We start from the raw sequence: 27,696 nt of genomic DNA on the forward strand, positions 1-27,696 counted from the left end.
ATTCAATGAAATTAAACAATAAGGGATGAAATAACAAATAAAAAAGAGAACACAAAATAAAAGGAATTGGAATCATAAAAATGAAGATCAAATTAAACAAAAAAAAAGAATTAAAATCAAATGCTTGGGGAATAAATAAAAAAATATAATTCAATCAAAAAAAGATTAAAAGAGAAATAAATAGGAATTAGAAGAATGATAATCAAATTTGATAAAAAAACATAAAAAATCAAATGCCAAGGGATGAATTTGAAAAACAAATAAATCAAATTCAATATAATTAAATGATTGAAGGTCATCTAGCAAGGCCAACATATCTTTTGAGATGAAGGAGAAAGAAAATAGGAGGAAGGAGAAATTTTTTGCCATGGCTCCTTTATGTCATGCAGGCTTAACATGTGCCGCCTCACCGTATAGAGGATAGTGAGATGCTTTGAATACTGTCGCAAAAAGCTACCAACAACAACAGGAGGTACCACACACCAACCATTTTTTTTTTAATGATAGAAAAACTAAAATACCCTCGATCCCATGAAATAATTCCAAGAAAATCAAGGTTAAAAAACCTAAAATGCCCTTTGACCTTAAAAAAAAGTTGATCGCAAAAGTTATATGGTAATTACACTGTACAAAAAATATGAAAATTCAAAAACACCCCTTATATATTAGCTTTTTTTTTTCCTTTAAAGAGCATGATAGTAATTACACTGTACGATAATATATGTGAGAATACGACTCTATCCCTAGGTGTGCTTTTATTTTTTGGTTATTGAAAGGCTTATTAGTCGTTTTTATTATGGACTGTTCCGTGCATAATCCGAGTTCTAGTTTTATTTATAATTAAATGTATTGGCAATAATTTTAATTTTAGATGCCAACATAAGGTTTAAGATAGTGTTTAAGATTGCAGTAACAATTATTTTTTATTTTTTAAAATATTTTTTTGTGTGAAAATGCATTAAAATAAGATATTTTTTTTATAACAATACATAAAAAAATCTAAAATAAAAAAAATAATTGAAAATAAAAAAATATTTCAAAAAAAGTACTTTTTAAATATAAAAACAAACATTCTCAAACTTATTAATTAAAACAGTAAATTCTCGCCTTATCACTAGACCCATCCCTCAATTTTATTTTTGAACATATAAATCTAAGCACCTATCCATGTTCTCCACTCAAAACCATCCTTTTTATCCCAATAAGAAATAAACAACAATTATTTTACAAAAAAATAATGCATACAGCTCCATTATAAAAACTAAGTTACTCTTTTGTCCAATCCAACGTAGCCATGTATTCTCCCCTAAACTCTATTAAAAAAAATAAAAATTAAATTGTAGCTAAATGGACTTCTCTCACAAGTGCAAGCAAGCAAAGCAGCCAACCAAACCTAAAGCAAAGGCAAGAAAAACAAATCCAATTCACCAAAACCCCCCCCTACTCTCTCTCTCTCTCTCTAACATTTTGCATTTAATCTCTTAAAAATCACAATTTTTATCATCTCTCTATTTCCTTAATCCTCCATTTCCTTTCACCAATCCTCATGGATCTACCTTGTCTAGCTCTCTCAAGATCTCTTTAAAAATCACTTATAAAACCCCAATCGCTCACTTGATTCAACCACAGAATTTGAAAAATGAAAGTCCCTTGCTGCTCAGTTTGCCAAACGCGGTATGACGAAGAAGAGAGAGTTCCTCTACTTCTCCAATGCGGTCATGGATTCTGCAAAGACTGTCTCTCTCGAATGTTCTCTGCTTCTACCGATACAACACTTGTCTGCCCTAGATGCCGACACGTGTCGGTCGTAGGCAACTCAGTCACCGCACTGAAGAAGAACTTCGCCGTTTTAGCTCTGCTCCATTCCTCCTCGTCGTCTTCGGCGGCAGCGAACTTCGATTGCGATTACACTGACGACGAGGGTGATGGTGATGAAGAGGATTTCGAGGAGGAGAGGTGTAGCCGCGGGTCCGACGCGTCGAGTTCTGGTGCCTGTGGGCCGGTGATTGATGTCGGGGCCCACCCGGAGGTGAAGTTGGTGAAGAAAATTGGCGAAGGGAGGAGTAAATCTGGCATGGAGACGTGGACGGCGGTGATTGGTGGCGGCGGGGTCCATGGGAAGAAGGTGTGTAGGCACCGGGTGGCGGTGAAGAAGGTGGAGATAGGGGAGGAGATGGAGGTGGACTGGGTGTTAGGGCAGTTGGAGAGTTTGAGAAAGGCGGCGATGTGGTGTAGGAATGTGTGTACTTTTCATGGGGTTGTAAAAATGGATGGGTGTTTAGGGATTGTTACGGATAGGTGTTATGGTTCTGTTGAATCGGAGATGCAAAGGAATGAAGGAAGGCTTACTCTCGAGCAAATTCTAAGGTCTTTTTTGCCTTTTCGAATTTTGTTTTATGCTTTTGGTTAAGATTTTATTTAATTTGTTCTTGTTGTGCTATACTGCTATGCGTTAATTCTGGTTCAGTAATTTGCGTTTTAAGGATCAAGCTGTGTGTTTAGGCGTTTGATTTGATAAGTTATTTTTTCCTTGTGAAAGTAATCAAGTTGCATGCACATAGACAAGCTGTCGATTTATTGTGTTGATTAGAGATCGATAAAACCTAATTCCTGATCATGGATTCACATGGGAAAATAGAAATGTTTGTACTTGTATACAGTCAAATATCAATTACAATGTTGAATCTACGATTACTGTCATGCTAGTTCGTTAGCTGAGAATTCAGGAACAGAAATTATATTTATTTTTGTCTGGAGCTGCACACTATCTTATCATCTCGCATTGTCGGTGGCCTAGGATATGTGGCGAGCATTGGGTTATTATGGGTTTGACAGAAGAGGATTTGTTGGTTAATCTAGTTGGATTAGGGAGAGGAAAGTATGCCTTTTTTGTAGTTTTGTTGCTTTTGAGCTGAGAAGAATTCGAGGATTGTTCCGTATCCAAATAATTTTTGTCATATATCATCTTTTTGTTTTGTTTTGTGCTGCATCACTGTGCCTCATTACATGGGAGTTTCGAGGGATTGTTCATATCTGACATTAAAAGGGATAGAAGAATTAAATGTTCTGATAGTCTTATATTTATGTCTCTTCTTTAGGAGGATATCTTATCCTCCATCGTGTAAATCAGGTCTGATAGTCTTGGTGTGCGTGTGCATGTGGAAACACACTCACACTAACTGCTACTAACAAAATTTTCACTTTCTTTCTTTGCTAGTTCAGTGCTAGATTAAGATAGCTGTTTAAGTTTTTGGGTAAAAAGGTTGTTTCAGTACCTGTGTCTGTTGAAAAAAAAAGAGTTCCTCGTGTATTGCTGAAAAGTCATTTTGCTGCATGCATAGAGACAGACATGAGTTTTATAGTGCCGAGAAGTATTTGACGCAACCAATTTCATGTTCATGAAGTCATATTTCAAATCCATTTGCTTGTACATGGATAAATATTAACTACCATGTTTAAGCTATGAGCACCGTTGATGCAAAATTTAGAAAGACTGGGAGACAGTTCTTGTTAGCATGTGAGGCTACATGGTGGAATACATTCTCTATGTGAGCAGACTTGTATAGCTGGTTTATAAACTGATAAAAAAAGGACAAATTTTTATGTTTATTATTTCCAGAAACTGAATGGTATCTTCTTTTGTTGCATTTGCTGGTGGCCTCGGGTACGTGAAATACACTTTTTTGATAGCTGGAGAAGATTAGGCTATTCTGAGTAAGGTGGAACAGTTGTCGATTCACATAGTTGGTCGTGGGAGAGGGAAAAGATATTCAATGCAGTGGGTGTGCCTTTTCACATTTTTGGTGCTTGTGAAATGATTGAAAGTTTTTTCCCTATCATTCAACTGCTCCAGGAACAGGATGCCAAACATCTCACACAAATTTAGTGAAATTCTAGAATCTAATTTTTTAAAAGATCTCATATCAGTTTGCCAAACATCTAATGGTTTCCCTTTCTGCATTGAATCTTACTTTTAAATCAATATATGGATTGGTTGAAGATCTATTGAGTTTCAGATATTTTAATTAGTATATGCTAACCAATAAGCTCATGGAAAAGCTCTTTGTAGTAATGTTAGCTGGCTGTGATTCTTTTCCTGACATAGTAAGCATATGCCTACTGTAGATATGGTGCTGATATAGCTCGAGGAGTGGCTGAACTTCACGCAGCAGGTGTTGTTTGCATGAACATAAAACCGTCGAATCTTCTTTTGGATTCAAGTGGTCGTGCGGTTGTTTCTGATTATGGACTTGCTGCAATTCTAAAGAAACCTGCCTGTAGGAAAGCTCGATCGGAGTGTGATTCTGCAAAAATCCATTCATGCATGGACTGTACAATGCTTAGTCCAAGCTATACAGCTCCAGAGGCATGGGAGCCAGTAAAGAAATCATTGAATCTGTTCTGGGATGATGCAATAGGTATATCCGTGGAGTCAGACGCCTGGAGTTTTGGTTGTGCTTTGGTGGAGATGTGCACCGGTTCTATCCCGTATGTGTTTTTTATTTATTTTTTGTTTCTTGTTTAATCTTTCATTTCTTTGAATTTTTTTTGTTGGTGCTTAATTTCTTTGTAATACAAGTTGATTATTTGTGCAGGTGGGCTGGTTTAAGTGCAGATGAAATTTATCGAGCTGTTGTGAAGGGTCGAAAGTTGCCTCCACAGTATGCAAGTGTAGTAGGTGTTGGAATGCCTAGAGAATTGTGGAAGATGATTGGAGAATGCCTACAATTCAAAGCATCGAAAAGGCCAGCATTTAGTGCAATGTTAGCAATATTCCTCCGTCATTTGCAAGAGTTGCCACGCAGCCCTCCCGCAAGTCCTGATAAGTAAGAACATCAAAGTTGGTGTTGAGATCTTATCCTCCCATTGTTTTTGTATAGACACACTGCTAAATGCCAGCTTGGTTGCTGCTGTTATAGCCAAACAAAGATTTCACCGAATGATTGCAGCAGACTAGCTTAATCATGTGTTCAAGCACATCTCTGTGTGTGTAGGAGACTAGCTTTCTGTGCAAGAGAATTGCTTACAAAAGTTTTTGTGTGATTGCAGCAGCTTTGCAAAATATCCTAGGTCATATGTGAAGGAACCTCCCCTTGCTTCTGATTTGGAGGTATTTCAGGATAACCCTGGCCATCTACATCGATTAGTGTCAGAAGGGGATGTTAGTGGCGTTAGGTCAGTTTAATACAACACCTTCTTGTTACTCTCTATATATGTTCGCATGTTTTTGTATCTCATTTCACATTTTTTTTGCCTCTTTATTAAATGCAGGGAATTACTTGCAAAGGTTGCATCACGAAATGACAATTTCCCAATATCTATGCTATTAGAAGCGCAGAATGCTGATGGCCAAACTGCTCTTCATCTAGCTTGCAGACGTGGTAGTTCAGAGCTTGTTAGGGCTATATTGGAGTACAGAGAGGCAGATGTTGATGTATTGGACAAAGATGGGGATCCTCCGCTTGTTTTTGCTTTAGCTGCAGGATCCCCAGAATGTGTTCGTGCTCTCATTGAAAGAGGGGCTAATGTAAGATCTAGGTTGAGGGAAGGTTTTGGTCCATCTGTTGCTCATGTTTGTGCATACCATGGCCAACCTGATTGCATGCGTGTAGGTCTTCAGTTCATCATGTTTATATATATATATATATATATATATTTTAATCGGTTTCATATTGAAAAGAACCTATACAATGATAGGAGCTGCTATTGGCTGGAGCTGATCCGAATGCAATTGATGATGAAGGTGAATCTGTATTGCACAGAGCTGTTTCCAAGAAATATACAGATTGTGCTCTTGTTATACTGGAAAATGGGGGTTGTGGGTCCATGGCTGTCCCAAATTCAAAAAATTTGACGTAAGTGCTTGCTAGCTTTTTTCTTTAATTATTGCAGTAATTCCCCCCCACCCCCCTCAATATGAATGATAAACAAGGAAGGGCGATCACCTTCTCTCTCCTTTTTAGTAAGAACCTTGTCCGAGTTTACAACCAGTGTAAGACAAGAAAAGGTTTGCATGCTTCTTTTTCTGCTATTTCTGATTCTTTGGTGGCTTGTGACCCATAAAGCAGATGGGGTATAATGGGATATAAAAACAGTTTATGCATCTCATCTTTTTTCCATTTTATTGAAAAAGGGAGGAAGTTCTTTTAATAGAGAAAAAGAATGATGTTATGACAATGAGCATCAGCGGACCATCCTATATGAAATATAAAAAACAAAAATAATTTTAGACTTGCTTGGATACAACAAAGGAAACTTTTTTAAAAATACCAGAAAGAGCTAGTTATCTTACAGCTGCTACTATGATAACTTGGGTTTTTTTTTTTTTTTTTTAAAGTTATCATATTTCTATCCATCTGCACACTCATCAGTTCTGCCTATGCGCTCATTAATGTTCTGCACTTTTAATGGGGTATAAAATAACTCTTATATGTGCTACTCTCCATTTTGATTGTGAAGTGTAGGAGATATTAATACAATACTTTAGGTCCCTTGCTTGTGGTCTGAGAAATCTGTTCTTTCTATAAGATGGCTATTTTATATGATTGTAATGTGTTCAAAATGTTTATGCCTGTGTTTCTTTCAATTGTATTTCTTGCCTTCTATGATGCACATCATAATTCTCTCAATGCCACAGGCCATTGCACTTGTGTGTAGCAACATGGAATGTGGCTGTTGTGAGAAGGTGGGTAGAAGTTGCATCCCCAGAAGAAATTGCTGATGCCATTGATATACCAAGTCCTGTTGGAACTGCATTATGCATGGCGGCTGCTGCGAAGAAAGATCATGAAACTGGTAATTTTGGAAGCTTAGAAGCTTAGATTGTTTGATTATAGTATAATTACCAATGGTGATAAGTTCTGTCTAGTTCAATTTGTTATTCTTCTTTTTAGTTGATATTTTGTTTTTCTTCGGAAAAAAGATTGTTTCTTTGTTGTGAGAGCTGGTGCCTATTAAGTTTTAGTTAGCATTATTTTGAATAGTCCATGGTTTCTTTGTTGATTGAACAGATGACCAATCTGGAGTTTGTTCCACATATTTACAAACCAAATCTCAATGATTTGAAGTTTGGTGTTAAGTTTGATCTTGGCCTGAGTTAATTTATGTCGAAAAGCACTTTAGTTTTTTCATGTGTCTAAAAGGATTTTGCTTCTATATCCAGTGTTTATCCTTTGTCTTTACCTCTTGCCCCCTTTGTGTTTGCACTTTGGCATTGTTAATTTCTCTAGTGTGTTTTTGTCTTTAAAAAAAGAGAGTAAAATCGCTTGGTTCTGTATCATCTATGCTTGATGTGATTCATGCATTTAATTAATTTCTGATGATTCATTGTAGAAGGGAGAGAACTTGTGCGAATATTACTTTTTGCTGGAGCAGATCCAACTGCCCAAGATGCTCAACATGGGCGAACAGCCTTACATACTGCTGCTATGGCAAATGATGTTGAATTGGTCAAAGTAAGATATTAGCTTTCATCCTGGTGGATATGATTGCTTAATGACTTATTTCTCTATTGTAGCTTTCTTATTCTAGATGCTTTGGCTAGAATGTTTTCTTTATGTTTCTGTTTTCCAGTTTTTATAACTACACCTTTAAATTTCTTAATAGATTATTCTTGATGCTGGAGTGGATGTAAACATTCGGAACGTGCAGAATACAATACCTCTCCATGTAGCCTTGGCAAGAGGGGCAAAGTCATGTGTTGGGTTGCTCTTATCTGCAGGGGCAAATTGTAATATGCAGGTTTTCACTTACACTTTAGAATTTTCATTGGTACCATGTGTATTTTTGCGTTGATTGTGTTCTCTTCATCTGAAGTTAACTATTATACTATGCTGACTGCTTGATTTTTTTCACGCCTGCTAGTTTCTAAAAATCGTTTTGGTCTGGATGTTACCAGATGCTCAACCATTAAATGTGGTAGTTTCTGTGTGAAATATTCTAAGATGAAAAATTGTGGAATTCCTGAATGTATGGAGAACTTGGAATTGGTTTTCATTCGTGGCATGTAGTTTTCCTTGACATATACAATGTTTTTGAATTGTTTTTGGGCTCAGAAAAATTATTGTTTTAGGACTGCTTTCATGAAAGCAACATGTATGAAACCTGGGGCTTATTTCTAATGGGGGATTGACTTATAACAAATTGAAAAGAATAATGTGTCTGACTGAGTGAGGGTTAACCATTAGAGGACTAAAAATAATTGTGACAACAAAAAAAAAAAAGATTAGTATTGCTGAAAAGGAGAGAATTAGTTTCCCAAATAAATAGTAAAAGGTGCTTCTTTCAAGATATTGTGATGCTTTCTTGCAAATGCAAATTGATTCTAAGTTTTATGGTCATGAATTGTTATGGTAGGAGACTTAATGTGAGAAAGAAACTGTTATATCTTTGTCAATGTTGATTGGAAATTATTCTCGGCCAAGGTTTCATGCTCTCTGGTTGCTCATTAAGGAATAGAAGAGTAATTTGAAAAAGAAACTGATATCACAAACCTGGTTATTCTTGAAGTATTGATCGCTAGCAGCATGCCAACTTTACCATCTACTATTAATTTCAATTTTGGATGAGCTCTTATATAGGTCTTCAAGAATGATTGAAATTATTCTAGGTCAAGGTTACATGTTATCAGGTTGCTTAAGTTATTTCATCAATCTATCTTTGGTTTGGAAGCTATCATGTTTTTGAAACATAAAGATGTTTGGAAAATCAACCTTTTGTTGTAAAAGTGACTTCCATTTATTCTTCTGGCTGACTATTCCTATACCTGTACGACAGATGACATTTACGTTTGCTCTTTCTGCATAGCTCTTTCTTCTGGGGCCATCTTCCTTTGCTGTGATAATTAATAACGGTTTGGTTGGTCTTATTATTTCTACATTTTAGTCAATTTATTCAAGTGAGAGAGAGAATTTATGTTTGCGCTTTCTGCGTAGCTCTTTCTTCTGGGGCCATCTTCCTTTGCTGTGATAATTAAATATGGTTTGGCTGGTCTTATTATTTCTACATTTTAATCGATTTATTCAAGTTGTTTCTATTCTCTTTGCTCCTTGTTATGAGGAGTTTTCTGCTAAATGCAAATCCATAAGATGCATTTTCCCATTATCAGGATGATGAAGGGGACAATGCTTTCCACATAGCAGCTGAAACAGCAAAAATGATACGTGAGAATCTTGAATGGCTCATCCTTATGCTCAGGAATTCTAATGCTGCTGTTGAAGTTAGAAACCACAGGCACGTACCAGCATTGACATCCTCAAGGATTCTAACATACCTCTATTCTTTCAATGTTTTCAACAATGGAATTTGTTTTTGTTGTCCTTGAGATACTGCATTTTATGTGTCATATATTGACTGTAAAGTTGCTAAGATGATCCAAGATGTGTTGAACCCTACTCTTTTTTTTACATGTTTATGACAGTGGTAAGACACTCCGTGACTTTTTGGAGGCCCTTCCTCGGGAATGGATTTCTGAAGATTTGATGGAGGCACTTGTGAATAGGGGAGTTCATCTATCTCCTACAATGTGAGGACAAAACTTTAGTCATTGTGCTTTGATGAATTTTTGGAAAGTTGATGTGGCATGATTTATGACTAAAATATATATTTCTTTGCTCTTAATGGCATGTAGATTTGAAGTGGGGGATTGGGTGAAGTTCAAAAGAAGTGTCACTACTCCTACGCATGGGTGGCAAGGTGCAAAACACAAAAGTGTAGGCTTTGTGCAAACTGTTGTGGACAAGGACAACCTTATTGTGTCATTTTGCTCTGGAGAGGCTCGTGTGCTAGCCAATGAAGTTTTGAAGGTGATTCCTTTGGATAGGGGACAGCATGTCCAGCTTAAGCAAGATGTCAAAGAACCACGGTATGCCTGCTAAGTTGTTCACATTGCAAGTTTTGGCAAATGTTACAGTACATGGATAAAATGCTCACATGCTACAGTGGTAACTGTCAGAAATCTTCATTGCGAATGCTTGTTAACTGTTATAATATTACTATAATTAGGTCGATCTTGGAGATTTTATTTTTGCACTTTGTTTATTTGTGCGTCATAAAATGGAAGGGTAATAGGAGTTTTTGGGTGAAACTGAAAATGAAAGTTTTTTGTATCTCTCTCTTACACACAAAAATTCACGCGCTCAGAGTCGAGACTGATTGACTTGGAAGTTCAGTTCACTTTCTCTATTCTCTGTAATGTCCTACAATTTCACTTTTTTTTGTCTTTCTTGCATCTTGAAATGAAGACGTGTCCTTGTTGTATTCATGGTAAAAAATCTGACCTCATCATTCTTTCTGGGAATTCTCAGAAAATTTCTGAAGCAAATTATGATCTGTGAGCACTAATATGTGTTCATTTTTTAATATTGATAACTAATACTGTAATGCTATTAGGTTTGGCTGGCGTGGTCAATCACGTGACAGCATCGGAACTGTTTTATGTGTTGACGATGATGGCATTCTTCGTGTTGGATTTCCGGGAGCATCTAGAGGATGGAAAGCTGACCCTGCCGAGATGGAAAGAGTCGAAGAATTTAAGGTGGGTGACTGGGTTCGCATCCGGCCCACACTTACAACTGCCAAGCACGGTCTTGGATCTGTCACACCTGGGAGCATTGGTATTGTGTATTGTATTAGACCAGATAATAGTCTTTTGTTAGAGTTGAGCTATCTTCCAAATCCATGGCATTGTGAACCAGAGGAGGTTGAGCCTGTTGCTCCTTTCAAGGTATAACAAAATTTGACCTTTTTTTCATGAATAATGCTAAATTGCTTTCAAGACAATTTTCTCGTATCTAGAAAAAGAAATTATCTATCAGTAATCACTATTTTTATCCAAGGATATCACACCTATTCACCATTTAATTTTGCAGATTGGTGACCGGGTGTGTGTGAAGCGATCTGTTGCAGAACCTAGATATGCTTGGGGCGGCGAAACACATCACAGTGTTGGAAGAATTAGTGAGATAGAGAATGATGGCTTGCTTATAATTGAAATACCAAATCGACCTATACCATGGCAGGCTGATCCATCAGACATGGAAAAGGTTGAAGATTTTAAGGTATTGTGATACTGGCATAATTTGTAGCATGTGGTAATCCATCTGCCATGACCAATGGTTATACATGTCATGGCATGATATTTGTCATCATGAATAAATTTCAATACATCCATGGTAGGAAGTTATTTTTTGTGTATATGAATCTCCTCTATGAGCAGGTTGGGGATTGGGTTAGAGTGAAGGCTTCAGTATCTTCTCCAAAGTATGGATGGGAAGACATCACACGGAACAGTATTGGGGTAATTCACAGCCTGGAAGAGGATGGTGACATGGGTGTGGCATTCTGTTTCAGAAGCAAGCCTTTTTGTTGCTCTGTGACAGATGTTGAAAAGGTGCCTCCTTTTGAAATGGGACAAGAGATACATGTCTTGTCATCTGTGACTCAACCACGTCTTGGATGGTCAAATGAAAGTCCTGCAACTGTTGGAAAGATTGTGAGAATTGACATGGATGGAGCTTTGAATGTATGCATGCTCCCTTCTGATCTTTAATATGCCTTTTATTTTGTTTTCTTGTGCATGTGGAAGTTGCTCCTCTTGTGCTACTTTCATCTGCAATCATTACAAGTAGCAAGGTGTAGCAAATGATAGGGTGCTGCATTAATGAAACGATGGTGCAGCATTCATCATATAATTTAGTTACATTTTCTTCTAGTTGTTGTCTTGATAACGGTGAGATCATTTGTTGGTTAACATGATGATTGGAAGCTGGCAGAAGTAAATACTATGCATTCCTAATTGAGGGCCACTCTCTCCATATATAATCAAATTGTTGATTGCTGTCATTACCAATAGTCAGTTTTCAGCAGAAGAATGAAATGTCTTTTGATTTGCTATATTCTATGCAGGTGAGGGTTACTGGCAGACATAGCTTGTGGAAAGTTTCTCCTGGAGATGCAGAAAGGCTTTCGGGATTTGAAGTTGGTGATTGGGTACGTTCCAAACCTAGTTTGGGGACCAGACCTAGTTATGATTGGAATAGTATTGGGAAGGAAAGTTTAGCTGTTGTACACAGCATACAAGAGACAGGTTATCTAGAACTGGCTTGTTGTTTCCGTAAAGGAAGATGGATTGCTCATCACACAGATATTGAAAAGGTACCTTGTTTCAAAGTTGGGCAGCATGTTCGGTTTCGAACTGGACTGTCGGAGCCGAGATGGGGCTGGAGAGGGGCTCTGCCTGATTCGCGAGGCATAATCACCTCTGTTCATGCTGATGGAGAAGTGAGGGTTGCATTCTTTCATTTGCCAGGGTTGTGGAGAGGAGATCCTGCAGATCTCGAGGTTGAACATATATTTGAAGTGGGTGAGTGGGTGAAACTGAGGGAAGATGTTAGTAACTGGAAATCTGTTGGACCAGGCAGTGTGGGTGTTGTACAGGGTATAGGATATGATGGAGATGAGTGGGATGGAAGCATATATGTTGGTTTTTGCGGGGAGCAAGAAAGATGGGCGGGGCCTACTTCCCACCTTGAAAGAGTTGAAAGACTCATGGTTGGGCAGAAAGTTAGGGTTAAACTTTCTGTGAAGCAGCCAAGGTTTGGGTGGTCAGGCCACAGTCATGGAAGTGTTGGAACCATATCGGCAATTGATGCTGATGGGAAGCTGAGAATATACACTCCAGTAGGCTCCAAGACTTGGATGCTTGATCCATCAGAAGTGGAGCTGGTAGAGGATGAAGAACTTCACATTGGAGATTGGGTGAAGGTTAGGGCATCCGTTTCAACACCAACACACCAGTGGGGAGAAGTGAATCATTCAAGCACTGGAGTGGTGCATCGGATGGAAAATGGGGACCTATGGGTTTCATTCTGTTTCCTGGAGAAGCTGTGGCTTTGCAAGGCTTTGGAAATGGAACGAATTAGACCATTCAAAGTAGGCGACAAGGTGAAAATTAGAGAAGGTCTGGTAACACCTCGGTGGGGGTGGGGAATGGAGACTCATGCAAGCAAGGGCCAGGTAGTTGGGGTAGATGCAAATGGAAAGTTGAGGATTAAGTTTCATTGGAGAGAAGGGAGGCCATGGATCGGAGATCCTGCTGACATTGTTCTTGATGAGAGCTAATATTGAATATAAGGGCTTCATGGCACCCTCTCCACCCTCTCCTCGGTCCTTTTTTTATTTCAATTTGCTTCTCGAGCTACTGAGTTATGGGCTTGCAGCACCATAGAAGAATCAACTTTGTTTCAGCAGCAGTATTTGATACAGATATGATTAGAACTTCTGTTTGACCCTTTGTCTGTAAAAGGGAATTGTTTGCTGATAAAAAGAAGACGTACAGAGACGGATACGAGGAGCATGGAGAAAAAGTGGCATGCCTTGCTATTAATTATAACACAGATGACAGAGCAGGCAAGAAAAATAGTAGCTGTAGGCCATTTGTATCTCATAATAGATGACATTGGTAGTTGATGAGCCTTTTTTGAGGTATACATGTCGGTATCTATTTGTTTTTTTGTACAAATTAAACCCATATAAATCTGGCTGAGCTGTTGCTCTTTCAAGCCATTCTCCGTTTAAATCTGGCTGAGCTGTTGCTTCTTTCACGCCATTCTAGTGCTCTTGCATCTTCCGCTCTTCTTATTTTCTAAGCACTTGCTTGGTATTGAACCAAAGAGGGCTTGAAAGAAAACTAAGCCACTTTTGGAGTGAATTTTTATTATAATTTGTTTTGGTTGTTTCCCCGGTATAATTTGGGAGAATATAATGGTAATAATACATCATCAACGAACATCTAAAACAACTATAATATATAACATTTTGGACAATTCTCTGAATCAAAATACATCAGAGTTCAGTAAAATGAAGAAATTTCGAAAACATAGAAGAACAGGAAGCTATGCAATCTTGAAAATTGCCAGTATTGTTAGTGACTGATGAGTTGAAAGAAAATTGCCTTGACTCGACACTAAAACCTTCTCTTTATACAGAAAATAATCCTGATTGGTGGGATATTTTCCTGCAGTCTACATCTTTGCACGCCAGGTAGAGAAGTCCTTCAAAGCCACTTCCATCCATTTATGCCTGCAATTCTCAACTGCTTCAGACATGGTCAGCCAACTTCTTGTTCTTGTGCTCCGCTCTGGCCATAGCTCAAGCTCCTCCTTGACAAATAAAGCATACATTGCAGCCTTACACAAACCTTCTGGGCAACAATCGTCTTGGTGAGTTTTACTCTTAAATTCATAATACCCTATGAAATCCTGAAACCCCGAGATACAATTAGAGCTGGTTTCCTTAGATTGTCTACATGAAAAAATGTGTAAACCAGCTGCAAGAGAATATTTGGAGAGCCTGTCTCAGACCCAGTGGATCACTGGGAGCAAAGGACAGAAAGACAAACACCTAGAACATACAAAGCTAACAAGTTGACACCAGAGGATATCCGACCATAAGTTAAAGTGGATTTTAGACAAATATAAATATATGCAACCGTATTCCCTAAAAGGACTCTTCTCTGCAATTTATATGCAGGACATCAGCTCAGAAGCAGTCTTTTTAGCCTAACACTAAACTTGAGATGCCACTGAAGCAAATAATTTATTTTTTTAAGCTAGAGGAATGAATGCTAGTAGGAACAGCCACCAGAGATATTAGATGGAACAAGAAGCAATGATTATCATGACAAGGGTGTGTGAATCACATCAATATAATGAAATAGAACACCTCTTCATAAGTATTCCAAGTAGGAGACGAGGACAGTTAATAGACAGCAGTTCTAATGGTAAAGTTGAAAGATAAACAAACAATGTATCTCAACACCTTCAAAGTGCAAAAGAAATGGTAAAACAATCTCAAATAATGCAAGTAAAACTTCACCATTAGATCGCCTCGAACTCCTGCTTCTTCAATGGCTTCCCTCACAGCAGCCTCTTCAGCAGTCTCATCATTCTCCCATCCCCCCTACGGAAAAAAAAAATGAAAAGAAATTTAACTTCTTTTGTTTTCTCTTCCTGGAAGTAACTAAAATACAGGAAGTAGGAATTTATATATGCCCCATTCACAAGCAGAAACTTCAAGAGACATGATTTAAAACAAATGGTATCTATCCCTTATTGGCTCTTTAAAGACAGGAGGATGGAGATTGAAACCATAAATGGATTTGTAAGGTCTGGGATTCCTTAATCATATATTCAAAACCAAAATAAAGTGAAGGAATCGACTGAATTTTGCATTTCACTAGAAAAACAAGCATGCAAGCTCACGTACACAGACCTCAACAAACATGCTCATGGCACAAATATGCCAGAGTAATTGCAAATATTCATACAGAATCATTAGCTCCAAAATCACTTCTGAAACTCCTAAGCTATAAACTCAATACTAGCCATCTTCCTATTATCACATGCAGCTTCATTTGCATTCCCCTTGTTATTTTCCCATCTTAAATCCAACATCAGCACAACTCTAAGGCCATATGGTCAAGATTACTGGTTTCAAAAATAAAATGTCTCTTCATACAAGGAAGCAAGAGTTCAGACTTCAAATCATCCTAAGGAAGTTTCACAATAACTAAGAGTCACAGACTTGAGCTGCAGAAGCAAAAAGTTAGGTATGATAATCAGATAATGCTCTCGAGCATGTTTAAAATTTTGAAGGGGAAAACTACTGTAAATTGAAATATCTACAAAAAAAATAAAAACTTAAATCACATTCTATAGCAGAATCAGAAGGTAACGGGCCAAAAGAAAAGGTAGATGTACAAAGCAAAGTGTGCATAGTAAAATGCCAGAAGAGCATGTCACAACTTTATACCTTTGGAAACAAGAGACCTGGTCCACTGGGTGAATTGATCATAAGAAGCTCAACAACCTTCGCCGAATCGGCATTATCATCTTCACAATAATCTCTAAATCTATATGGAATACACCTGTCAATAAAACCATGAGTTAGCACTTACAACTCAACATTAAATACGACAATGACTTTTAGCACCATTCAAAGGCAGCAGAAACTTGCTGGGTTTTCAACTAGTTATTTCTTACTTCCTAAGCCATATTTTTCTTCTTGTTTGTATTTTTAGTGGGAACCCAACCTCATTCTAACAAATCTTGATCATAAGACTTCTAAGATGGGATTCCTGAGAAAAACCTTAGATTATGTTGACGACACAACTAAGGAAAAACCTGTCAAATGATCTTCCTAGTGCTCACATGAGCAACAATAACTCTATTAGATCCCATTTATTCAAAAAAAGATTATACTTTCTACAGAATCCAAACTGTCTAATGCCAAACAAATCTGGTCCTAAGGGGAATTCACCAAGTTAGACCTACAATAGACCTCGCAACTAACCAAACAATCACTCTTTACTTTTCACCAAGACCAAGAGGAAATTTGACATCTCCTGCTCAATCATTTCAGAACCTGGGCAGGAGTGCAGGTATTAGTTCCCTAAAGAGAAGAAAGCATCTTTCCACCCACCAAGATGCTTACAAACCTTCTCGGCTATTCATTCAGCACATGACTGATGGTGTGACCTTCCTATTCCCTCCAGAAATAATGGGCAAAATGATGCCAGAATACCTGTTTTTGGACTCTGAACATAAACTGAGTTAAGAAGAGGCAAGCCTCCACGTTCAAGGACGTGCATCCAAACGATTTAAATTTTTATTCTACAACCAAGTCCAAAGTCACCTTCCGTGTAAACTGGGTTCCAAGAAGCAAGGGTGGCAAATAATAGAAAAGGTTCCAGCAAACAAGCCTCAAAATTATCTCAATCCTCAATTTATCTGTCATCAACATTGACCATAATCCATCAAAATGAACACATATCTTTCCATCACCTACTGGTCAAAGTTGCTTACCTTTCATCATTCAACAAATTACTCTAATCAAATAACCAAATAAATAATAATGTACATTGCACATTATACCTTCATAGCCACCAATCCCCACTAAATTAACAAAAACCACATCTAAACAGGAAAATAAATTATTTTTTTTGTGTGTGGATAAAACCGATGCCACACCCATCAATTGTAAATTTTAACAGCATCCCATTAATCAACATAAAGTCAAAAACATACCAATCAATCACACATAGCCACAACCCTCCAAATTTGAAAATCTCATATCACTAACAAAAAAGACACATACAACAATAATTCAACACATCAAACAAAACACATTTTCACATCAATCAAAAACACATCTTTCACGCATACAAATCATTTTCAGATAAAAACATGAAAAGGGTTTGTTCTTTACCCGGCAACAAGTCGACAACCGCCCTCGTACCGTTGTTGAAGTCGACCAGTACGTGCTACCAATTCAGACATACTTTATATATAAAAAAAACCTTAAAAAAAAACCCTCCTCTTTTTTTTCTATATGAATCAAGATTGTTTCTTTATTATCAACAACATCAAGAAAATTGAACTCAGGCCCTCCATTGGCTTTGCTGCTACAAATCTGGTAATGTTCATGCATGCACGGGATGATGACACCGGCATTTCTTGTTTTGTCCTTGACGGTGGTGATGGCTAATGCAATGAGACATGGAGATGATCCAATGGATATATTTTTTTTAAATTCTTTTGGGGTTTCTTTTTGCGAGGAGAAGGAGAGAATTTTTCTCGGTTATGTTTTTTGGGATTTTAGAGAGGGGGAGAGAGGAGGGGAGGGCCTTAAAGGTTAAAGTGAAGCGCAGGAAGCGGATCGGACCGGACGGTGGGGGCGGTCAAAAGTCACGTGTGTTATGGGTCCATCGAGTGTGGGCCCTATCTGATTGGGTTTTGAAGTCATCCTCTGATGGAATAGAGTTTTATTTTAAATCGGTTTGGATATTAAACGGATGAAATTTAGACAATTCATGATTTTATTAACTTAATCGAAGTTCAATTTCAATTAAAAAATATTCATTTTTTTATTTAAATAAAGTAGTTTAAATTTTTTTATATAATTTTATCCAAAAAAATATCGTTTTAAAATTAACTTAAAAACTCTAAAATTAAAACAATAACAAATAAATTTGAAAACTTAATCGAAGATAATTCAGAATATCTAGAATACAAATTGCTGGGCACTTTAAGCGTATGCTAGGGTGAGCTTCATGGTTGAATATACTGGAAATTAAAAGTATATGGTATACTGAATAATATATATATTTTTTTAAGAGTTATTTGATGTAATTTTAAATAAATAAAAATTTATTTTTCTCCTATTCAAAGTTGTTTTTAAAGGAGAAGTTTCTGTCCTGCTAGAAAAATTAGGACAAGTTTATCCAATTTTCTACATAATAATAGTTATTATTTTTAAGATTAATTACACTGAATGATTTTCCTTTTTTCCTCAGCTTGGAATTTATTCAAATGATTTTTTTTATGGATTGAAGGAAGAATTTATAATTATATTTTTAAGATTTTTATGCATTATTACTCCTCTTATATTTTAATGTTTTTTTTATTGTTTTGATTTTTTATTCAGATTTAAAGTTTAAATTTATTTTGTTAAAAGATATTTAAGTTATATATTTTTTTTATTAGAAAATTTTATTTAAAAATATATCTAAACTAAGATATTATTATTGGAATATCAAAAAATATATTGGAAGCATCTCGATTCTACAAATGAAAAATAATAAAATTTTAAGGATAAATAATTTATCCTCCGCGCTAATAAGCATCTCAACCGTTACGTAGCAGACGCCTTGGAAACAAGACACTTGAGTTTTGCAAGCCGATCAAGAGACAGTCCCTCTGTAATTAAAAAAAAAAAAAACACATTTGTGCATGACTGCATGGTACCTTTCCGATTAAAGTGTTTTATTAGATTTGTTTATTAACGCACTGTTTGGTTGTACGTGTTCTATGAAATTTTAATTTTTTTAGTTTAAATTTAATATTTTTTTATATTTTTAAATTATTTTAATATATTGATATGAAAAATAATTTAAAAAAATAAAAAAATATTTTAATATATTTCTAGATAAAAAAATACCTTGAAAATCAATTATTATCACATTTCTAAACACTATCTTGTTTAGTGAATTATAGTTAAAAGTATATTTTATTTTAATTATAATTTTAAAAATATTTAATTAATCAATATATATCATAAATTTACATTAGTTCCAGTGAAAATTTTATCTTAAGACTTTGACTATGTAAAAGTTCTAATTCATAGTTTTTTTTAAAATTATTTTTTTTTAAATGCGACTACAATACTAAACAAACTTAAATCTCGTTTAAGGTTGGGGTTGCACCATAACCACAACCTCAATCTAAAATGGGGTTTTAGTGGGTGTTTGATATTGTGATGTAAGGTATTTTTAAAAATATTTTTTACTTGAAAATACTTGAAAATAATATATTTTTTATATTTTTAATATTAACACATTAAAACCATCAAAAAACACCAACAAGTTGTTTGAAACCAATTCTCTACTATAATTGAATTCAATTATAGTGTTTGATTTGAATCCAATTGATAAAAAAATTAAATTCACATGTAAAGATAAAATTTAATTCATTTTGTTTTCTATATTACTCTTATCACCTTCATCTTATTTCTTTAAAAATCTTATATATATAAAAAAAGAGATCAAACATGAGTGAATTAAATTCAATTCGAAGGTTTCAAACATGCTCTAAAAAACATTAGCTTAATGTTTTTTCAAGCTAAATACATTTTTGAAATACAACCAAATACCGTTAAAAACACAAAGCCAAATAAACTCTCAGTGTCAGAACTAAAAGCAAGGTGCATAATCTACCTGAAGATATGGCAAAATATTTGTGTGGGTAAGATCTAGCAAACAATTTTTTACGTGAATGCCAGCCCAAGCAAATAGTCATAGCAAGAATGTTATTTTTGAGGTTGGTAACTTGATATGTACACTACTTATTCTTGATAGGTTTACTGCGGAAGAGTACAAGTTCTATGAGAGAAAGATCAGTAGTTGTGAGATGCTACAAAAATCAACCACAATGCGCATCAACTTTATCTTCCTAGTTATTTGAAAACTTTTAATATTTCTTATGTGCATGATTTATTCTCTTGTTCAGTGGGTGACTAGAATTTGAGTATGAGTTTTCTCTAACTTAGAAAGAAAGATTGATGCAAGAGATGATTTGATTAATTGACTATTGAATAGCATAGGAGATTCTGATTAATTAGAGGAGCCTTGTAAATACATTTAGATCAAAAAAAAAAAAACATGGAAATTGTAACCCAACAGAAAGAAATGGTAGACATTTACATTAACCCAACAGAAAGAAATGGTAGACATTTACATTAAGGCACTCGGAAAGTGGAACAACTTACCCCAGAGCACAGGACGAGCGCAAAAAAACATGAATATTTCCTAGCCTCCAAAGCTTGTAACCCAACATGGACTGAAGGAACCTTCACTAAAGCATAAATATAATGATTTGAGCACCTCACAGAAATTGAAACCGAGGCTTTTATTCACTGTAAGTCTAAAATCAACCTCTCCCTTGTAGAAACACTGTTGCTTTGAGACCATCCTTTCGAGTTTGGCAATGCATCAGCAAATATTTGTATCCCAGAGCATGGAGCCAACTGGCAATGGCAATTCTTAATATCTGATCTTCTCCTTTGATGGAACCAAAGCCATAAATGACCATTGATACTGCTTCAAAGAAACCGCTCTCTTCATTTTCATCACCACCTTCAGAGAAATGCTCTTATCATTTTTACCTGATCATCAAACAGCCAGTAAGTAGTGTTGCACTGAAGTTTCCCCAAATCATTGACCGTCCAAATCTACCTATCTGTACCCTAACCCTTCCCAAATAGGGTTAAGTATCCTCGACATTTCCCTGAGCATTCCTTAACTGTTTGGCAAACCAGAATCATAGCTCGCATAAGAGTACATCCCTACACAATTCCTTGTTTAATCAATGGTTCACACTGCACTCCAGTTTCCAACCTTTTTCGCACAACGTAAAGTTCAATTTTCCCATCTTGCTACCATCATCAACCAGCCTACAAATATTTAACTGTTCGTTAACATGTAGCAACAGCCTTAAACTGCTGGAAAATACTATGTTGTTAAGTTTTGTGTTCAATTGGAAAGTTGGAATGCCAATGAATGCATATCTTTGTAATGCAAGCTCATTTTAACATGAGCTTTAATATGCATAATTTTTTTGCACAACACTCTAACAAGGCATTGAAGGCTCTTAGGTTGGCACGTTAATGTAGGAAGCTCAAACTGAGTAAAAGATGAAAAAGGGTCACAGAAATGAACTGGGAAAAGACAAGGCTATGATAAGAAAGCAAATATGCAAAATGATCAGAAATTAACAATATACATTGGACAAACAAAAACTAGCTGTAAATCAAAAGCAGATGAGCTATTTAGTCAATTACATAGCACTTTGTATTGCACAAGTGAACTTACATCTCTGTCATCAAGTGCCTTTCTTCTTTGTGTTGGCAGTGCCCGTATACACCTCCCATAAACCAGGGACATCATCCACATACTTATCAACATAATTCTCCAAGAATTTCTTCTCACTCATCAGTAGCAAAGAAGGAAACTTCTTTTCTCTTTTAATCAGGTTCTTTGACTTCAAAACATTAATAACATTATACCATGGACGAATCCTGTTATCAACTGAGAGGCAAAACAAAGAAGGATAGACCAGTAGAATTTCTGGTCCCAAATCAACGGAATTGATAAAAAAATCCACGGTAATCCTGATTTTCTTCTCCGAGTATTGCAATATTTGAGGGCATCGCTTGAAAGTGCCGAAAATCTCCTCTTCACTCCAACCCAAACTCTTCATCACCTCAATTTTCTTCTTCCAAGTCGTGTCAGTCATTTTCATCTTCACCCCAAGAGCATATATGAACATAGTATCGTTTGTTTCAAGGCCCAGATTCTTAACAGAATTCACTGCATAAACTATCTTATCATGCTTAGATAGCAGAGATCTTGGATTCGAGATAATGAGTTTTGCAAGCCGGTCAAGAGGCAATCCTTCTTTAATCAACAAATCAATATTTGTTTGCATAGTTCTGTTCCGATTAACTCTCAACAACCATGAACAACGCTTAAGAGCCGCTGTAATTTTCACATTGGTACCAAGAAAAGACTTCAAAAACTTAAAAGATGGTTTGATAGTAGAATCCAAGGACGTCCACAAAATATCAGGATTTGATAGGATAAGTTGGGGAAGGAGGTTACCAGCAACGCCATTTGCGGCGAGGAACTCGAACTTGGGCTTTAGATTGTTTTCTACTTTACAACCAAGGAAAGCGGGCATCTTTTTTATCAGATCGGCGATATGGGTGTCCACAAAGTGGTGAGATTTCAAGAAATGGAGCAAAGATTGAGTCTTGTGGATGTTCTTCTCGTTGAGATGGAACTTCTTGGATGCAGGAAGAGCAGTTTCTAAAGGAAGCCCACATGAGTTAACAAGAAATTGAAGTGTAAACGATGATGGAGAAGATGAGGTGGTATTACTTCTGGTGGGTAGTGGAGTTGTGGGAGGAGAAGGTGCTGTCTTTATAAAGCGTTTTGGCAAGAGAGAAATCAGGAGGCTTGGATAGAGCTTCATTTTTAGACACAGAGAGAGCCTCATCTGAATATGAATCAGAAGGAAGAGGGTTTAGGGTTTTCCTTTTCCAAATACAAGGATTTTTGCTACAGGTTGAGGAAGAAATCCAACTGAACTGTGGAAGGAAGTCAAGCCATCATCTCTCCTTACTGAATCACATAATCAAATCTGACAGCACAAAGCCCAACAGGAGGGCTTATTAGGCTCAATGGTCCACCCCGACAGCTGGTTGGGCCATATGACCCAACCAGCAGGGAAGAAAAAGAAAGAGCACCAGACAGCTGGTTAGGCCGAACGGCCCAGATGGCTAGGAAGAATCGAAAGGGCCCAACCGGACCTCAACATGCCCAATTGAGCAAGGAAAGAAAAGAGAGCTGGCGCGAAAAGAGAGGAAAGAACAGCATGAAAACCAAAAGAAAAGAGAGATTACGTAGAATCCGAGTTTTTAAGCGCAAAAACAAACACCCTCACATGGTGACCATGATCGCAGCTTCATATATGATAAGTTCGAAGAGAAAATTATCGAAGTTTTGTACGTCAAGACCACAAAAAAATTGATATTTTAACCAAGGCTATTGCCGATCAAGCCTTTAATAACTCAACAATCAAGTTAGGCACGAGTGACGCTCATGGTATAAGAGAAAGCAGCTGCACAGGTTTCCACCTTTAGGCGCTCATGGTATAAGAATTAGCCTTGTTCATTTTGAAGTTTCTTTTCTTCAATACGAGAGAAACTGAATGAAGATCATGAATTGGACAAGAAGGAAGAGAGTTTGTCAAGTCACTTGACAGCTCACTGTCGGAGACAGAGACATAGGGTAGGTTTTTGTTTACAAGTAGCAGTAGTCATGATCATCTGTCCCTGCCCAGAAGAGACATCTGTGCTGGGGCTCAAATAGGCCGGGGTTGGCAGCGTTATGGTTAGCCCACTCGAATCTTATATGGATAATTCATTAATTATTCGTATCAAATGCTCTTTGTTATCTCCTCGAAGATTAAAAACAACAAAAATAGCCAGAAATTAGGGTTTATCTTTGAACTCTGAAGCATTGATAGCCATGTTTTCTCTAAATGTAATGGTAGAGAAGCACAAGCAACTCTTGACTATCCTAGTCGTTTTATTCCAGAGAGCAAGCCAACTTTTACATGCACCCAACGACCAAGGGTGGAGTTAGTAATTTTTCCTACCCTGAGCTATTAAATAAATATATATATTTTTTTAAGATAAATTATTAATAATGTACATGAATTTTTAAAGTTAATAATAAAGTTTTAATTCAAATACACTATCTAAAATATTAAAAAATAAATTTAAAAATACATAAAATTAAAGTGAAAGTAAAAATAAATTTACTATTGAAGTTACATCCTTCGATATTTTGTGAAATATAATTCATCTATAATCGAAATTGAATTGATATTGTAACAACCCCTCAACCGGAATAAAATAACAATCTCATGTCAACTGAAAAACAAAATAATTAAATTTTTTCCCTCTCTCAATTTCTCCTTTCTTCACTTGATTCTTCCTTAGGTTAATATTTTATAAGTTGGACTTTGTAAGTTTACAAGGTTGTTCTCTCATTTTTTTTTCCTTGGATTTTTTTTTATGTTTTTCCCTTACTTTTCTCTATTTCTCTCTCGCCTTTTCTTTTCTTTCTTTTTCTATTCTGCTTTTGCCCAGTCGGCAACATATAAAAGGAAGGAAGAATTAATTTATTTTATTTTTTAATAGCAAATAACCATTTTACCCTTAACGAGTCGTTTTGTTTTTATTTGACGGTTCTTTTTTTTGTTAGCATTGTCAAACTTTGTTCATCCTAAAATTTTAACCAGATTTTATTCAATATATTTCAAGATCCATCGTAAAATTTCAGCTCAATCTGATGGTCGGATTGAAAATTACACCCAATAACGTAAAACTGATCAAATTGTGATTTTTTTTTATCAAATTTCTGAATTTCTTAAAAAATTCTGAAATTTTAAACCAAGCTAAAACATCATATTAGAAGGCTCCATGTAAATTTTCAAAAAATTTTAATAACTCAATCAAGAATTACAAATTTGTTTTACATAAAACTAGTAAAAAAATATTGATAAAATCTTGACCTGGGCTAGAGCCCACCCAAGTTTTTGCATTGCGTCCGCCCTTACCAACAACGTAGGCTCAAAATTACTCTACGAAAAGCTCTGAATTGTCTCTGCCAACAGTGTTTCCATCCCCGGTATCTCACACTCATCACTTTTGTTCTTTGCCTAATATTTGAGGATGCATCGAATGCTCTTATATTCATACATCGATAAAGTTCAAACATTATGTCAAAGGTGATGAAAATCCGAATAAATGATCTGAAAAAAAAAACAAGAATGGAAACAACCACAACCCCCAAGAAAATTACATGCAAAGTGATAAAAAAATGAACACACGGTTCTTGAACAATTAGTTTAGCAATATCTCTTGGAAGCTCAAACTGTAAATGATGGTGTAGAAATTTGAAGCAGAGTAATGAAGAGACGTGAGACAGTGCAATAGTAAAACAAAGTTATACATTCATCCTTTTTTTATGTTGTATATATATATATATATATATATATATATATATATATATATATATATATAGAGAGAGAGAGAGAGAGAGAGAGAGAGTGGGTAACAAATAAGACAATCCTGCGTATATTTCTCCCATGATTATGCTAAGATTATATGCTAATAATAAATACACAATAATATCTAAACTAGGTAACAAATAAGTTATACTTGGTAATGGCATAATAGTAAAGATCTTTAGAATCGCTTCAGTATCTTCAATACTCCCCCTCAAGCTGGATCTAGTGGATTGGTGGATCCAAGCTTGCTTAATAACCGGTGAAATTGAGTAGAAGGTAAGGCTTTGATGAGCACATCAGCTAGTTGATCATGAAAACATACATACTGAGGATGGATAAGTTTAGCTTGAACTTGCAAACGAATGTAATGACAATCTAATTTAATATGTTTAGTGCGTTCATGAAATATCAGGTTGGACACAATATGTATAACAACTTGATTATCGCAAAACAACATCATAGAAGTGATACTAGGAAAACCTTAATCTGTAAAAAGGTGTTTGAGCCATATCAATTCATAAGTAGTAGAAGCCATAACACAATACTCTGTTTCAGCACTTGAGCGAGCTACTACCGATTGTTTCTTACTTTTCCAAGATACCAAATTTCCTCCAACAAGCATACAATATCCAGTGGTAGATCGACGATCGAGATAATTTCCCCAGTCAGAATCAGTGTAGCCCATGACGTTAGTATGACCATTACGAGTCATAACAATGCCACAACCATTTGTCCCTTTTAGATACCGCAAGATATGCTTTACTATAGCAATATGCTGAATTGTTGGAGCATACATATGTTGACTGATAAGGCTGACCGTAAATGTAATATCTGGTCGAGTGATTGTTAAGTAAATTAGTTTACCAATAATCTTCTGATAATGATTGCAAGAAGCAAGAGGTTCACTTGAAGGGTCCAATGTTAACTTGCTGTCTAAAGGGTTTGCAACAGGCTTTGTGTGCAACATGTCAGCATCCTTCAACAAATCAATGACATACTTGCGCTGATTGCAAAAAAAACCTTTACTGGAGGCGGCCATTTCAATGCCTAGGAAGTACTTTAAGGAGCCAATGTCCTTAATCGAAAATTGTTGCTGAAGCTCCCTTTTAAGTTGAGTGATTGAGTCATTATTAATTCATGCTATAATATGATCATCCACATATATTAGCACAACTAATTTATAAGTGCAACCAAGCTGAATAAATAAAGAAGAATCTGTAGAACTTTTTGTAAAACCAATATCTTCAAGTGCAAAACTTAATTTAGCATGCCAGGCCCGAGAACTCTGCTTCAGGCCATAAATAGACTTATGAAGTTTGCAGACAAGTGTAGGGCTTCCATTCTATAGATGTTCATGAGGAAGTTTCATGAATATTTATTCTTCAATCTCTCCATATAAGAAGGAATTTCTTACATCCATTTGATATAGGAACCATCCCTGGTTGACAACAACAGATAGAAGGACTCTGACAGTGGTCATCTTGGCCACGGGAGCAAATGTTTCCTTGTAGTCAACACTAAATTTTTGAGTGAAACCATGAGCCACAAGACGATCTTTATGCCGATCAACTGAACCATCTGACTTAAATTTCATCTTAAATATCCAACGATAGCCTACAACTTATTTTCCAGCAGGCAAGGGTACCACACTCCATATGTGATTTTCTATAAGTGCCTTCAGTTCTTCATTTATGGTCTGCTACCATACTACTTGTGATTGTGCTTCATGAAATGTCTTTGGTTCCTGAATAGTTGATATGGAAGTAAGAAAAGCATTATATGATGGAGAAAATTGATGATTAGACATAAACCTGGATATAGGATACTTCACATTATAGGTGACATAATCTTGCATTCGAGATGATGTTTGACGAGTTTGAAGGGAAAGTCTTCTAGAAGATGGTAACATGTCAATAGGTGATTCTCATATGCTTATATTTTCATTGCTTAAATCCGAGTGAAGAACAACAACATCACTAAAATCTGATGCATTTTGAATTTTAGTATCCCGATTGGTAGCATCATTTCCAGGAGTAATTTTAACCTGAATCTGTCGGTCAGAACTTGGAATGATGGATGGAGGCAGACTGACATTCTCAATGCTAGGTAAGGGAAAAATATTTGATAGCATCCCCCCTGATTTTTTGCAGAAAAATATTCAGTATCTTCAAGAAATCTCACATCCATGGAAACATATAGTTTCTGCAACACAGTGTCATAACACTTGTATCCCTTTTGAGCTGTGGAATAACCCAAAAAGACGTACTTGATCGCTCTAGCATCCAGTTTGTCACGATGCGTAGCTAGTAAGTGCACAAAACAAGTGCAGCCAAATACTTTAAGATGAGATATATCTGGAACTTTATCCTGCAAAACTTCAAGAGGAGATTTAAAATCCAGCACTCGGCTGGGTAAGCGATTTATGTGATAAGCAGCTATAAGAGCTCCATAGGACCAGAAAGCTTTGAGAACATTCATTTGAAGCATAATGGCACGAGTTTTT

General features: G+C 36.2%; 3 protein-coding genes across 4 annotated transcripts; 1 reads left to right on the forward strand and 2 right to left on the reverse strand.

Moving 5' to 3' along the window:
• The first annotated feature begins 1,382 nt into the window (after positions 1–1,382).
• Positions 1,383–13,576, forward strand: LOC133681122 (E3 ubiquitin-protein ligase KEG). Of its 2 annotated transcripts, none has more exons than XM_062104236.1 (16): positions 1,383–2,367; positions 4,126–4,488; positions 4,596–4,826; positions 5,050–5,175; positions 5,272–5,608; positions 5,698–5,855; positions 6,638–6,795; positions 7,333–7,454; positions 7,606–7,740; positions 9,107–9,231; positions 9,419–9,523; positions 9,629–9,862; positions 10,390–10,723; positions 10,869–11,057; positions 11,216–11,521; positions 11,905–13,576. In XM_062104236.1, exons 1-16 carry the CDS (start codon positions 1,640–1,642, stop codon positions 13,117–13,119), a joined length of 4,866 nt encoding a protein of 1,621 aa, XP_061960220.1. In that variant the 5' UTR covers positions 1,383–1,639; the 3' UTR covers positions 13,120–13,576. The 2 variants fall into 2 exon arrangements, with proteins under 2 accessions (XP_061960220.1, XP_061960221.1); XM_062104237.1 differs by having other exon boundaries at positions 5,053–5,175.
• A 208-nt stretch (positions 13,577–13,784) lies between these two features.
• Positions 13,785–17,689, reverse strand: LOC133681124 (nudix hydrolase 16, mitochondrial-like). The gene is made up of 4 exons (XM_062104238.1): positions 17,266–17,689; positions 15,811–15,925; positions 14,875–14,958; positions 13,785–14,258 (listed from the first exon to the last, which is right to left on the reverse strand). Exons 1-4 carry the CDS (start codon positions 17,334–17,336, stop codon positions 14,022–14,024), a joined length of 507 nt encoding a protein of 168 aa, XP_061960222.1. The 5' UTR covers positions 17,337–17,689; the 3' UTR covers positions 13,785–14,021.
• A 2,546-nt stretch (positions 17,690–20,235) lies between these two features.
• Positions 20,236–22,721, reverse strand: LOC133696127 (transcription termination factor MTERF9, chloroplastic-like). Its single transcript, XM_062118184.1, has 2 exons — positions 21,425–22,721; positions 20,236–21,006 (listed from the first exon to the last, which is right to left on the reverse strand). Exon 1 carries the CDS (start codon positions 22,608–22,610, stop codon positions 21,435–21,437), a length of 1,176 nt encoding a protein of 391 aa, XP_061974168.1. The 5' UTR covers positions 22,611–22,721; the 3' UTR covers positions 20,236–21,006; positions 21,425–21,434.
• Between the last annotated feature and the right edge of the window lie 4,975 nt (positions 22,722–27,696).

This window comes from Populus nigra, chromosome 1 (genome assembly GCF_951802175.1).
Source record: "Populus nigra chromosome 1, ddPopNigr1.1, whole genome shotgun sequence".
Lineage (NCBI taxonomy): Eukaryota > Viridiplantae > Streptophyta > Magnoliopsida > Malpighiales > Salicaceae > Populus > Populus nigra.